This window comes from Arachis ipaensis, chromosome B3 (assembly GCF_059453495.1).
Source record: "Arachis ipaensis isolate K30076 ecotype BB chromosome B3, ASM5945349v1, whole genome shotgun sequence".
Taxonomy (NCBI): domain Eukaryota; kingdom Viridiplantae; phylum Streptophyta; class Magnoliopsida; order Fabales; family Fabaceae; genus Arachis; species Arachis ipaensis.
Genome location: NC_142438.1, coordinates 109,566,072 through 109,580,131, shown reverse-complemented (window position 1 = coordinate 109,580,131; position 14,060 = coordinate 109,566,072). Strand labels below are relative to the sequence as shown.

General features: G+C 30.9%; 2 protein-coding genes across 2 annotated transcripts; one reads left to right on the top strand and one right to left on the bottom strand.

Moving 5' to 3' along the window:
- The first annotated feature begins 8,300 nt into the window (after nt 1-8,300).
- LOC107630744 (late embryogenesis abundant protein At1g64065) lies at nt 8,301-9,444 on the top strand. The gene has a single exon (XM_016333964.3). The coding sequence runs from the start codon at nt 8,448-8,450 to the stop codon at nt 9,168-9,170; it is 723 nt and encodes a 240-aa protein (XP_016189450.1). The 5' UTR covers nt 8,301-8,447; the 3' UTR covers nt 9,171-9,444.
- A 2,611-nt stretch (nt 9,445-12,055) lies between these two features.
- Nucleotides 12,056-13,614, bottom strand: LOC107634563 (putative membrane-associated kinase regulator 2). The gene is made up of 2 exons (XM_016338003.3): nt 12,613-13,614; nt 12,056-12,532 (listed from the first exon to the last, which is right to left on the bottom strand). Exons 1-2 carry the CDS (start codon nt 13,502-13,504, stop codon nt 12,477-12,479), a joined length of 948 nt encoding a protein of 315 aa, XP_016193489.1. The 5' UTR covers nt 13,505-13,614; the 3' UTR covers nt 12,056-12,476.
- Between the last annotated feature and the right edge of the window lie 446 nt (nt 13,615-14,060).

Here is a 14,060-nt window from a genome sequence, read left to right as displayed (position 1 = left end):
TCCCTTGCATTACCGCAATTCTCTCGCCGTCCTGCGTGGCTCCTTTGGTTTCTCCTTGTATTATCGTCGTGCCGCGTCCGGTGGAGTGGTGGTTCTGTCTTCTTCTGCATAAGCGTAACTGCGTTCTCCTTCTGCCTTCTTCTTCAGCGATCGGTTCTTCCTTCTTCTGCGAACACAGTCTGCAATCCTCTTCTCTCTTCAGTCTTCAATAGAGAATGCCTTCACCTACTGCCTGCTGCTGCTGGGCGCCGCACCGCTACTAGGTTCTTCCTTCTAGAGTTCATCTGTTCAGATTTAGTCTTGGAGTATTCTTGGTACATTCATAAATCATGATTCACCGAAACTGATATCTGCTTACTTCATTGCTTATTTACTTATTTGCTTCATTGTTGTTTGATAATTGATACAGTTAAATTGTTGATTGTGATTGAATTAGTTCTGATGATGTAATTGTAAGTTTAGTTTCATTAATTTGTTTGTTAATTGTTTTAGTTGATTTATGCTCTTCTTTGATTTTATAGCAGTTTCTGTGGAAAAAAATTTTTTTTTTCGATGAGTTTGGCTTACTGCATACTGTTCACTGTCAATTTTGTTAATTGGTTTTAAGGTGAGTATAGAAAAAGAGATTGGTTAGGTTTAGGTTTCTCTTAGTGTTGGAAGTCCTCAATTATTTTGTAGTTTCATTTTGCTGATTTTGTTTCCTTAGAGAAATTTTGGAGATTGGTTAGAGTTTGAAGATTTGAGCATGTGACTAATTTTTGAAACTTTGGGGCTGCATGTTCAAGTTGTGAAAATGATAGTTTTAACTGTTTTGTGAAATATAATTAATTGAAGGGTGTTCTCATTTTGCCTTTCTTCAGTAGAAAATGCCTTCGCCTGCTGCTTGCTGCCGCTGGGATATTAGGAATTAGGAATTTAGGCTATTATTAGTTGTTGTTGTTGTTGAAAATTAATTTGAATGATATATGTTTATCAATTTTGTATTTATAATTTTATACTGTAATTTTCAAGAGTCGACTTCATAATCGTATGGGAGATGAATTTTTAAATGATTGTTTAGTAACATACATAGAAAGAGAGACATTTAATTGTATTGACAATGAAAATATTATTCAATCTTTTCAAAATATAAAACCTAGAAGAATGAAATTCTAAATTATTTGTTATTATTTTAAATTATTATTTTATTATTTTAATTTATTGGTTAAATAATTTAAAGAATAATCATATTTTATAGGAAATTTTTCACCTGTACCAGCCACTTTAGTGGTACTTTGGTAAACCAAGTACGGATTCGGTGAGCAGAAGGATTTTTGTCTTTTTCTGCTATGTGAAATGGCAAAAAAGTACATGGAAGGACATGATAAAGACGGTTGAGGGTAGTTCTTTTGCAAGGCATGTGTGGGTGTAAAACCGAGCCAGCCATATAAGTATGTGAAAACTTTGTTTTGTTGGATCTTCAACTTGATAGACTTTTACAAACGTATTTTTAAAACAAAAAATAAAATAAAATTCAAGTAAATAAAAAATCAAAATAAAACTAAAAACAAATATAAAATATAAAAAATTTAATTATTGAATATTTCATATATATTATATTATTAATAAAATAAAAAATAAAATACTAAATTCAAATAAAAATTAAAAATAATAAAATCTTAAAAAAATTTAACGTGATACAAATAGCATGATCATCAAGTTCTTAATAAAATTAAAATAATATAAATAAAGATAAATTAATTATTTATTTTAGGTTAACTTTATAAAAAAACAAACATACTAAATTAATAATTCAAATTATTATTTTAGTAGTTACTTTGAGTTTTTACAAGAAAAAATTTTTAATATCTACTTTTTTTACTACACATATCATTTTTAAATATATATTATATAATATATTAGAGGTATGAATAGAGTAGGATATACTATACCATAAACCCACACGATTTAATTTTTTAATTATTATTCTAATACGTTATAATGACCCCAACAGAATACATAAGTTATATAACTAATTATTTACTTATTCTGCAGAAAATAATAAATTGAGAATAATATAGTAAATTCGTTTTTAAAATTTTTTGATTGAAAAATTTAATTTTTAACAAATTTTAATTATTAAATCAGTTACTAAATTTATTGCATAAATTAATTTTCATCTTAAATTCTGTAACAAATAGACAAATTAACTTTCATTATTATTTAGAAAAATGTTACAAAATCATCAAAATTTATTATTTTTTATCATTATTTAGCTATTGGCTCAATTATTTTAGTTTAATCTTTTTAATCTAAAGACACCAAAAAAAAATCTTTTTAATCTAATAATCTAAAAACATATTTTATCACATACTTTTAGATATTAATGACTAAATGATGACAAAAAATAATAAATTCTGATGGTTTTTTAGTATTTTTTATTAAATAATAAAAATTTGAATATATATATATATATATATATATATATATATAGAATAAATAATTTAATATAAAAATTAATTTCTTTTAACAAAATAAAAGTTTAAACAGTGATTTGATAATTAAAATTATTAGAAAACTAAAATAATGTTTCATAAAAATTTTCTTAAATATCGATCCAGTCATAAATTAATTAACACTAATTTACTATGATTAAGATTAGTAATTTTGTTCAATCTAAGATAGGGTATAGCTAAAATAAGCACAACACTTGTATGTTTATTAGATGTGCCATATTTATATAGACCATTAGATTTTATTAGATGAAAATCAAAGGCTAATATAAAAGAAGAGTATTGATGGACTCTAATAAATACAGAATATTTTAGTACATAAAAAAATACTTTAAATGGCAATACTTTAATACACAATATTTTAAATGGCAACTAAATCTTTTATTCTTAAATAATTAAATATAAAATATATAAATAGAAAATACATGAATGTTTTTTATTCATTAAGATTAATTATTATACAAAATTTTTTTATAATATTAAAAAATTATATTAAAATAATATTTTAAACTGTAACATAAAAATATAAAATAATTAAAATTTGAGTAAAGTATCGTTTTTGTCCCCAACGTTTCAATCGTCCTATTTAAGTCCTTAACGTTTCAAAATTGACTTAATGTTGTCCTGCCGTTAGGGATCCATTAACAGAATTGACGGCGGGACAAAATTGAGACGATTTTGAAACATTGGGGACTTAAATAGAACGAAAACGTTAGGGACAAAAACGATATACAAAACTAAATTTTAATTTTATTTTATCTTTCAATAATATTAATTTTTTACTGTACATAGTATTCAATTATTTTATAATTACATCTAAATAAATTACATTTAATCACATTACTTTCATTTTAAATCATTTTTTTATAATTTTAAAGAATTTTGATACATTAGAGACAAAAGGTATAATTTATATTTTATTATATATATATATATTATTTTTTTCTTTTCTGCAAGTTTATATACTAGTCATTCTACAAACATTTCATGATAACTAAAAATCTTTAAGAGTAAAATTATAAAAAAAATAATTTATTTAAAATGAAAGTAATATGATTAAGTATAATTTACTTAGATGTGATTAAAAAATAATTGAATACTATGTATAGTAAAAAATTGATATTATTAAAGGATAAAATTAAAATTTATTTCTATGTATCATTTGTGTCCCCAACGTTTTCGTCATATTTAAGTCCCTATCATTTCAAAAATGTCTCAATTTTGTTCCGCTGTCAATTCTGTTAACGGATCCCTAACGGCAGGACAACATTGAGTCAGTTTTAAAACGTTAGGAACTAAAATAGGACGATTGAAACGTTAGGGACAAAAATAATACTTTACTCTTAAAATTTTATTTTATATTACTTGACAAATAATTAGATTGTTATATTCAAAATTTATTAACTAATTACTTTTGTTAAAAATATTATTATATAATTGTTCATACCCTAGCCCAATGTCCAGGCCCAGACCCAAACACCTTAAGAAGGCCCGTAAGGTTGGCCTTCCCCCGCAACTGACCTCCGCATAGGAGGTCGGTTCCAGCGCTAGGAAGTCGGTAAAGAGGGTTAACTGGCAGATAACACTCATTCAAATAAGTAACTGTCCCTAAAATCTTTCAACCCACTTCTCAAGTCAAATCTCAACCTCCCTAAGATAAAAGGACGGTTATCCTCCTTAAAAGATGGAACCACCCCAACGGTGGCTATGGGTTCACCATTATAAGTACACTGACAATCCTCATGTAATTAGAAGTCCCATACTCTTAAACTTGCTTAGACCCTTGCTGACTTAGCCATCAGAGTGTCTTTGCAGGTACCACCCCCGTTCCCTTGCACATACATAAGTCGGACTAGGACTCTTGACCGGGAGTCAGATCAAAAGCCTCCTCATTCACGCGATTGGGCCAACCTTGCGAGTCTAGCCCATCAATCTCCAATTACCCAACGTAACAATAATATAATTTTTTATCAAAATATTTTAAAAAATAATTTATTTAAAATATTATATATAAGTATATAACGACATAGAGATATTAACTTTTTTATTTTTTTTAATTAAAAAAATCATAATAAGTATTAAAATTATATACAAGTCGGACTATTGCAGAAATATAATCACATAAATGCAACGTGAATCACCCTAATCACATTTCTATGTAAATTAAATGAGTCAGACTAGATTTAGCTTTCTATATAAATCAAAACAGTCTAGTTCAATTTATACATATTTGCATGTTATCCTAGTAAATCTAATCAGGTTGTTTCGATTTATGCATGCGTGCATGCTATCCCAGTAAATCTAAACAGAGTGATTAGATTTACACATGCATAAATAAAAAAAAGTGATTAGATTTATATAAAGAGCTAAATCTAGTCTAGGTCATTCTATTTACTTAGAAAAGTGATTGGGAGATCCATATAACATTTTTTAATAACCATAATTTTTTATTCATTTGATAATTTAAATAATTATCAATAACTTTATACTACTCACATACAGTTTCTACCTTCTTCGATTCTCCATATTTATAGTTGCACTAAATTTTCGTATCTTTTTTTGTTTTAGTTAAGTTTAAAATTTTAAACATTATTTTAGATTAGTAACATACACGAACAAAAAATTATTAATTTCTAAAAAAATCGATGTGATTTAAAATTGTTCATTTGAAATTAACACATTATTTTTATAAAAAATAACACATTTAAATTAGTATTCAAACAAAAAAAATTAGTATTAAAAAAGAATAAAAAATTATTAAAAAATTAAAAATTTTAATAAATTTTATTTGAACATATATAATTAAAAATTTAAATGTGTTGGTTTATATAAATATAATGAGTTGGTGGTTTTAAATGGACAATTTTAATTCACTAATTTTGCATAAATTTATATATTTTTCTAAAAATTAGTAATTTTTTACGTGTACACTAATAATTTAAAATTGATGTTTATCTCTATTCTAATTTGAAACCATTTATTTTAAATTGTTCAGTACAAATAAACATGAAAAAGTTATTAATGGGATCAAATATTATTTTCTCCAAGAGAACCTTATTTAGTTTATTTAATGGGATAAAATATTATTTTGGTTCTCAATGTTTTGGCCAAATCCTAATTTGGTCCTTAACGTTTCAAACGTCATACTTCAATAAAAAAAAATTTAAATCTCCTATTTCAATCCCAAAAAATATTTAAGCAGGTTTAATGTTGTCCTACCATTAAATTTGACACAAGCAATTCGTATATTGAATAGCCAATAACATTCGATTTCAGTATATAAGTAATATCAATCCACCAATGGTCACTAATATAAAAATTTTTCTTTTGATTTTGAAGCGTTCATGATTGATTATTAAGATTTAAAATTTTGTACCAAAAAAATGAGAAAAATGTTATAAAAAGATTTTGACTATATATATATTTTTAATATATAGAAGAAGATATAACTTAATTAGTAATATTATTAACGTCTATATCGCTCATTTTATTAACTATTAGTGTTAAATTTAATAGTAAGACTATATTAAATCTATTTAAAATTTTTTGGAATGAAAATAGTATTTAAAATGTTAAAGACTAAATTAAAATTTGTTCCAAATATAAAAAACCAAAAATACTACTTTATAAAGAAAAGTGAGTGTGGTACATTTCTTTACTATATTATGTTAATACTAAATAGATGCATAAGATTTAGTTCCATTTGTTATCTGTGGGTCGGATTTCTCAGCCTAAATAATGAACTAAAAAAAATAAAAAAGACTGTCAATTTAACAATTATGGTTTCAGAGGTTATAATCTCATAAAATAATGCTAGCCAAAAATCATACAAAAATGATGCACTTAAAAAGTTATTCATTATCCTTAAATTAATATAAGAAAAATCATGTACCAAAAAGGTCTATTAACCGTTCAATAAAGAAATCAGCCAAACCAAAACAAAAGGTCATGACAAAAAAAAAATCGAAAACATAAGGTAAGCCATCCAAGAAATCAACGACCAAGCCACCAAGCCACCAAGCCACGCCACCAACAAGGGAAGCTTGTGTCAAGAGGCAGCGGGATGTAATTTCCATAAATCATACCTCGTAGAACGTAAAATTTGATACACACCTCACAATGCTTTCCATTATAAACACATGTTACATCAAAAATCACATCCATTTATATTTTTAAATTAATATTTTGATGGTATAGATTCAATATACACCAGTATACCAATAAAGTACACTGACACAGGTAAAATTCTTCCTATTTTATAACATCATAGTATAATTATAAAAATTATTATATATATATATATTTTGCTCCACTGATAGAATTTTCTGGATCCGTCCATCACTGATCTAGAGGGAATTTTTGTTTTATTCCCAAAAAAAAAAATCAAAGAGGACATAAAGACGGGCCAAAATAGTGTTTATGCCTGTTTTGAATTGAAAGAAAATTTCAAAAAAAAAAATCTGAGAAGCTCCCGTGTCGATGGATGTGTACTAAACTTCTGTGCAACATTCATATGGAAAGTAATGGGAGCAGAATAATTAATGTGAATTAGTGTTAGGGGTGCATATGGGGTCGGGTGAAGCCGGGTTCGTCGTGACCCGAACTCGACCCTAAATAATGATCGGGTCTATTTATGAGACTCTTACCCGATTCTAGACCCGATGAAATCGTGTTACTTTCGGGTTACACTTAAGCTGGGTCTAAACCGGGTGAAATTCGGGTCTTGATCAACTTTATCACGACATCACAAAAAATTAGATTCTACATCTTTTGAATCTCTAAATTTTGAAAAATAATTATTCCATAACAATGCAACATTCGCATAATAATAATTTAGAATCTAATAATAATAATTTAAAGTTTCATAACAATAATTATATCAATTACACATTAAACATTCAAAGTTCAAAAGACAATTAAAACAAAGTTAATAACCAACACAAGATTAACATAATAATAATAATTTATAGTGTTATACCAACCTATAACAACAAAATATTAAATAGTAAACAACTACACAGATCTAACGGGTCGGGTGACCCAAAGTTTGGCCCGAATTCGATTTAATAAATAATCAGAATCATTTATTGAAACTTTAGGTCTGATCGAACCATAACAAAGCCAGACCAAATTAATTCCAAAGTCATCAGGTTCGGTCCGGATCTTCGGGCCGGACCGAATCTTGTGCACCCCTAATTAGTGTAATGGTTTTATCAAGCCAACTCCTTCTGTTCCTTCCTTCCCTTATACACTGTCCCCACAATAACTTTCAAATGGAATGCTACAAGTCACTTTTTTTCCATATCGAACATAATTAATAGTCAGATGAACCGGCTAAACTAAATGTATCTAATACTAGCGTTAAACTTGCCCTATATTTAATTGAAGAGAAATTGATTAGTTGTATGCATCCATTAATATGATATTCCTCGTAAATCATATTGCATTTTTTTAATGTGATTGAACATGGCTATGCCAACAGTCCTTAGATCTACCATATCCAAATGTCTTAATTTATTATATATATTGATAATAATTTAATTTATTTGAAATAAGAGAAATAATATTTGTATTATTTTTATACATATTTTTTTTGTATAAAAATAATTTTTTATTTTTCATTTGCTTTTCATTATTCACTTTAATTTAAAAATATAAAAATATAAAAAAAAAATGCATATACTATGGAACACATGACCCAGTCAGAAATAATGCCGTGCCATTCGCGAAAACGCGTCTAGAAGACTGACTCCATTATTCCTCCACACTTATTAAAGTTGCAGGTCAAAACACTGAGCTATCAAGATACGTTAGAATCATCCTCTTCAAAACATTATTTTTCAGTGGCAAACGACTATTACTAATCAAATAATAGACCATATATCTAATGATAAAACAGAGAAACAACACCATACACAACACAACACAACACAACACAACACAACATAGACTGATATGGCTTATCAGAATCAGAACCAGAGCCAGCAGCGGAGGGATCAATTCAAACCATTAGCTCCATTCATATCATCGAGTCCCAGTCCCCCTCCCAGTCCCTTCAACACTAACCACCATGCCATTTCCGAAAAGCAAATCAGTCGCATCAAGAGAGCCCTCTGTTGTTGCGGCTGCATCACTGCCCTCTTCTGCATAGTCGCAGTCATACTCATAGTTCTTAGCTTCACCGTTTATAACGTCACGGATCCAGAGGTGAGGCTCAACGGCGTTACAATCATCAACGGAACCCTAAACCTAAAGGCAAACGCCACTTCTCCTTCTCCTTCTGGTAACGTCACGCTTCTCGCTGACTTGTCCGTGAAAAACCGAAACTCCTTCGCCTTCAGGTACGGCACCACAACCACAACGGTTTATTACGAGGGGAGGGGAATCGGCGAGGGAACGATGCCGCCGGGGAAGACGAAAGGGAAGAGGACAACGAGGTTTAACGTGACGATGCAAGTGGTGGCGCAGAAGCTGGTGGATGCGCCGGGGCTGAGGAGCGACGTTGAGGACGATCAGGCAGTGAATATAAGCAGTTACGCTCGGATTGATGGGAAGGTGAAGGTTCTAAATTTGTTCTACAGAAAAGTTGTGGTTCTTTTGAATTGCACAGTTGAATACAACGTCACCACTGGCCATATCTTGCATGGTGACAACTGCCTCAACGATATTAGATTGTAGATCGTACTGCATTCAATCTCTTCAACTCGATACTGTAATTTTCTTTTTCCTCCCCCCTCCCACCACCACAAAATGTTAACGACTTCATAGTGCGTGGCGAACGTTTTGTACTAGTATAGGCTGTATAGCAAAAGCAACATTTAAAAAGGAAAAGAGAGAGAGAGAGAGAGAGGTGTGTTTTGTTTTGTATGGTTATACTTTTTTTTGTTCAAAATTGCATATATGTTGGTCGACTTGAGAGAAAAGATCAACTTAATTATTGCACTGGTGTAAATACTATAGTAATAATCAGTTTTTACTTAGATTCTAGAAAGGTAACTAAAAAAAACCTAATTTTAATTATTAAATAATGAAATTTTTTAATAAATATTTTAAGCTCACTTGTTAAAGAAGTAGAAAATTTTGAAATAAAATATAAATTAAATATTAATTTTACGTCTTTTTTTAAGATATTTTTTTTATAATTAAAATTTAACATATATAATCGATTAAATCGTGTTATTTTTGTTAAAATTAGGCCAAACAAATTAATTTGATCGAAAAATAGTGAATCAAATTTTGAAACAGTCTAAATTAATATTATTTTTTATAAAAAATGACTACAATACACTTATTATAGAAAATGACTAAAATACTCTTATTATATATATTAATTTTGAGAATCTTAAATTTTAGTCTTTTTCTTCTCTGTCGTCATAGGGTTAGGATTTAGAGTATATATATATATATATATATATATATATAGGAGTATTTTAGTTATTTTTTATAATAGAGATATTGTAGTCATTTTTTATAAAAAAAAATATTAATTTATACCCGTTCAAAATTAAATTTATTATTTTTTTAGCTAAATTGATTTGTCCAGTCTAATTTTAATAAAAATAATACAATTTAATTAATTATATATGTTAAATTTTAATTTTTAAAAAATATTTTTATAAAAAGACGTTTTTGACATCTTTATCTAAGTGGCTCTCTACATTTAATACATTCTTACTAATATTTTTAGAACGCTCTTTAATTAAGTTCAATAAATTAAATAAAACTCTTTTAAATTTTAACTTATAAGTAAATTACTAAATTGATATCTAAAAAATGTTGTTGCTTACAAAAACAATTCTAAAAGACATAAATGATAAAATAACTCTTAAAAAATTTTAAAATTTGATAAAAGATGCTTCTATAATTCTATTTTGGTTAACAAAAAATGCTAAGGTGGCTAACGAAACCACTATTTTCTATTTGGTTGATGTTAATGACCCTTCCTTCTATAGATTCTCGGCCATATAGTTGTTTTCCAGTATGTCTCCTTGCTGATCCACGGCCGTTGCTTGTATTTCTTGCATAGGTGATGTATGTTTGGGTGTGCTCTGACATTCCTATGCTAAATGGTTTCTATGTGTGTGTATGTATTTTGTGAAACCATGTTGATTGAAGTCTATTTTTGTGGGATGTTTGTATGGACAGAGACGGCGAAGCTGCACGGTCCCTGAGTGAAAAGAACCAGACGTTCTACAATGCTCTCCTTAGAGAGAAGAAGCTCTCCTTTGTTGAGAGAAAAATCACGTCCCAGCAATGATAAGTGACTATTTTTGGAGTTATCTTAATCTCATCCCCATTGTTGTGAATTCCCGCCCAACCCCGGGGGGCCCTTTCCTAAATCCAAAACTGAGGTCACAACTTACAAGTTAGTGAAGTTACACGTCATGGGAGAAAAAAGCCATAAAAGAAAAAACACTATCGGGTTGTCTTAGCAGAAGCAAACAATAATGGAACTTAAACCCAACAAAAATATCTCTACTTTGGGCCACGCTAGGAGCAATGAAACTAGAAAAGTATGGAGTGGGGATGGACTATATTAAAGGTGATGCACCACCTTTGTTCATACTTTGTACGCGTTGTTTTTATCAATCTAAATATCTAAGCTAGTTCTACACCAAAAAAAGGGGAAAAAATGTAATCTCGTTGGAGATGTCAGATGTGTAGAATTTACGATTGCACCTACTCTTGGATAATACAATAGTTTGGGTGTATTGGATCCTTTTTCAACCTCATGGAATTTGAATGTGCGAGTTATTTGGGACAATAATCTTCTGAATTTTGAGGCATAAGGCCTCAGTTATTGTACAACCAAAAACAATAATAAAAATAAAAGAGAGACTTTAAGAGTAGCTTTTAAGTTCAAAGATTAGAAATTTGACGTACTTATTTCTATTATTTTCAGATTATCAATTGTATTATTTTTCAAGTGCGTATAGTTTGATATATGTATTTAATTGGTGTTATAATTCTAACTTAATGAGAATCTTGAGTAAAAAAAGAAACAAAAAGAAAAGAGCATTTAGTGGGGGGCAAAAGTGCGGCACAAAAGGATCAATTGAATCTCCTACATCACACACAAAAATGAGGTACCATCAGCAACATTAAATTAAATTAAATCGCCAATTCCAACACTTGGTAACCTTCTGAGACATTGGAGCCGAGAGAACAGAACACCGTACCCACACACAACCACTGAATCACTTGTTTTATTGTGTGTTTTTGTTTGTGTTTGTTTTCTTCCTTAATTTTTGTTTAGTCTATAACTTTTGCTCTCTTCGGTCTTAATCACTCAAAAAGAATATCTTACTTTTCACTGCTCATGCATGCACCTATCTATCTTCCCCCCCTTCTCTGACCGCATTTTCCGTGGCCTCAAGTAACTATGACACTACAAATTATAAAAACAAACTTCATCAACTCTATAGTCTATAACTTATTATAGTACTGATACATTGATAGTAGTATATATATTTATCAGTTATTCTTTTAATCAAGAAGTAGCAGCACTGGAGCATGTTACGTTCTCGAGGCAAACATTGTAAAAGCAAAAAGAAAGACGATTATTTAGACAAAAGCAAATTGGTAAATAACTAATGAAAGTTACTGACAAGTAGAAGAATAAAGTTATCAATTTCTACACAAGGATGAGGATTCAAAAGATGTGACTCTTGTTTCACCTTTTAGCGAGAAAGAAGAGCCTTTACATTATAGTACTACATAAGATACAAAGGGTACAATGAGAAAATTAAAGAGGCAAAGAGCTAAATGGTGCGGAATGAGCTTGCATTGATCTTTACATAGCCATTGTCACATGCCACCACTAGGACTCCACTGGCACTGCGGACTTATCTATCTTCCAAATTTTCCCCTTCTAAACTTAAATAAATAAAATAAAATATGACTTTTTACATAATGCAGACGTCGCATTAGAAAACATAACTGAAACTGATTATCATCACGTCCTTGAGAATTGTGCATCATGTCTCAAGTGTCATGCAATGGATTGCTCACAGAACGTGGTAGCTGAGAAGACTCGCATTCTGTTTGAGGAAATGAAATCAAAATAAATTACATAGATGAAATAAAAAGAAATAGAAGAAAGGGAGGAAATGATTGTGACCTCTGGAGGCATTGAAGGACCTCTTGCAGTGCAAAATGGCGCTCTGTATCCCATCGTGTTGCTGCAGCAGCGAATCATCACGCCGCCTTGACGACACCAACACCGCAGCAGAGGCGGACCGGCTCTTCCCCAAAAGCTTGCTTCCCTCGGATTCATCGGAGCCACCGTCTTCCCCTTGGTTCTGCGGCGGCGGCGAGGCATTCACGTTGAGCTTGTCATCAGCGCACCTATTCCTGGAGATCTTAATGTAGAGAGGCTTCACCATTCTCAAATACTTGTGCATTAAACGCTTCTCTTCCGAAGAAGAAGAACAAGACGAAGGAGGAGGAGGAGAAGATAATGAGTGTGATTCGTGTTTGTTGTTGGAAGAAGCTCTTGGTTTAGAGGTGTTGTCTCTGGTGAAAAAGGACAGGATGGGGACTTCTTCAACCTTGAACTTGACCGTACAGAGCTTGCCCTGTTGTGTGGGATTGGGCTTGGGCTTCTTGAGGCCCAACATGAAGACGCGGAACTTGGTGGCGGATTTGAGGAAGGAAGCAGTGAAGGGAGGAGGAGGAAGAGGGGGGTTGGGATTGGAGTCGGAGTCGGAGTTGGAGTTAAGAAAGGAAGAAGAAGGGTCCAAGTGGAGCTCCATGTTGTGGTGGTTATTAGTTGAAGGGGAGAGCGTGAAGCTGATGTGGCCATCATCATCAGAGTCTGATGAGTGGACTTGTGGAGAATGGTGAGAATGATCTTGAGACTCGTTGGGTAGCGTAAACTCTAGGTCTATGAAAGGCCCCTCCTCCTCGTCGGTGGTTTCAGGGGCAGCAGGAGGAGGAGGTGGAGGTGGTGGTACTCGTCCTTCTGCTCCTCCACCACCTCGCCAGTATTTGAGGAAGGTGAAAACTTCCATGGTCGGTAGAGCCAGTGCACAATGTGTTTTTTTTTTAATGTAATACGATTGAAGAGTGGGAGAGAGGAACAGAGGATGCCTTTGTAATTTTGTATTTATTTGCTCATTGCAGTTGCAGGTTGATCATGTGACACCACCTTAAATATATCCATTCATTTAACAATTTTTAATTAATTATTATTTTAATATAAAGATATTTTCATGATCATATAATAATGTATTTGAGGAGAACAGTATGTATACCCTTGGAGAGTATCTAGCGTTTGAAGAGAATAAGTGAACAGTCCATATTTGTTTATTAATGATTTGTCTACGTAAATTGCTGAGACAAAGTGCCCCCAGAGAGAATGGGGACCCTGAAAGGGATGCAGCAGGTCTGAAGTCATGCAGAGAACGTGGAGCCCCTTTGAATTACAGATCTTGGAGTTGGTTTAAATTTAAAAGCTCTACCATTTATGAAGCCATCAGCAACTATCTGTCATGCTCATGCGCGGAGCCCCATCCCTCTTTTAATCTCACAATCACAGGTCACCTTATTGGTACGAAATTGACAATC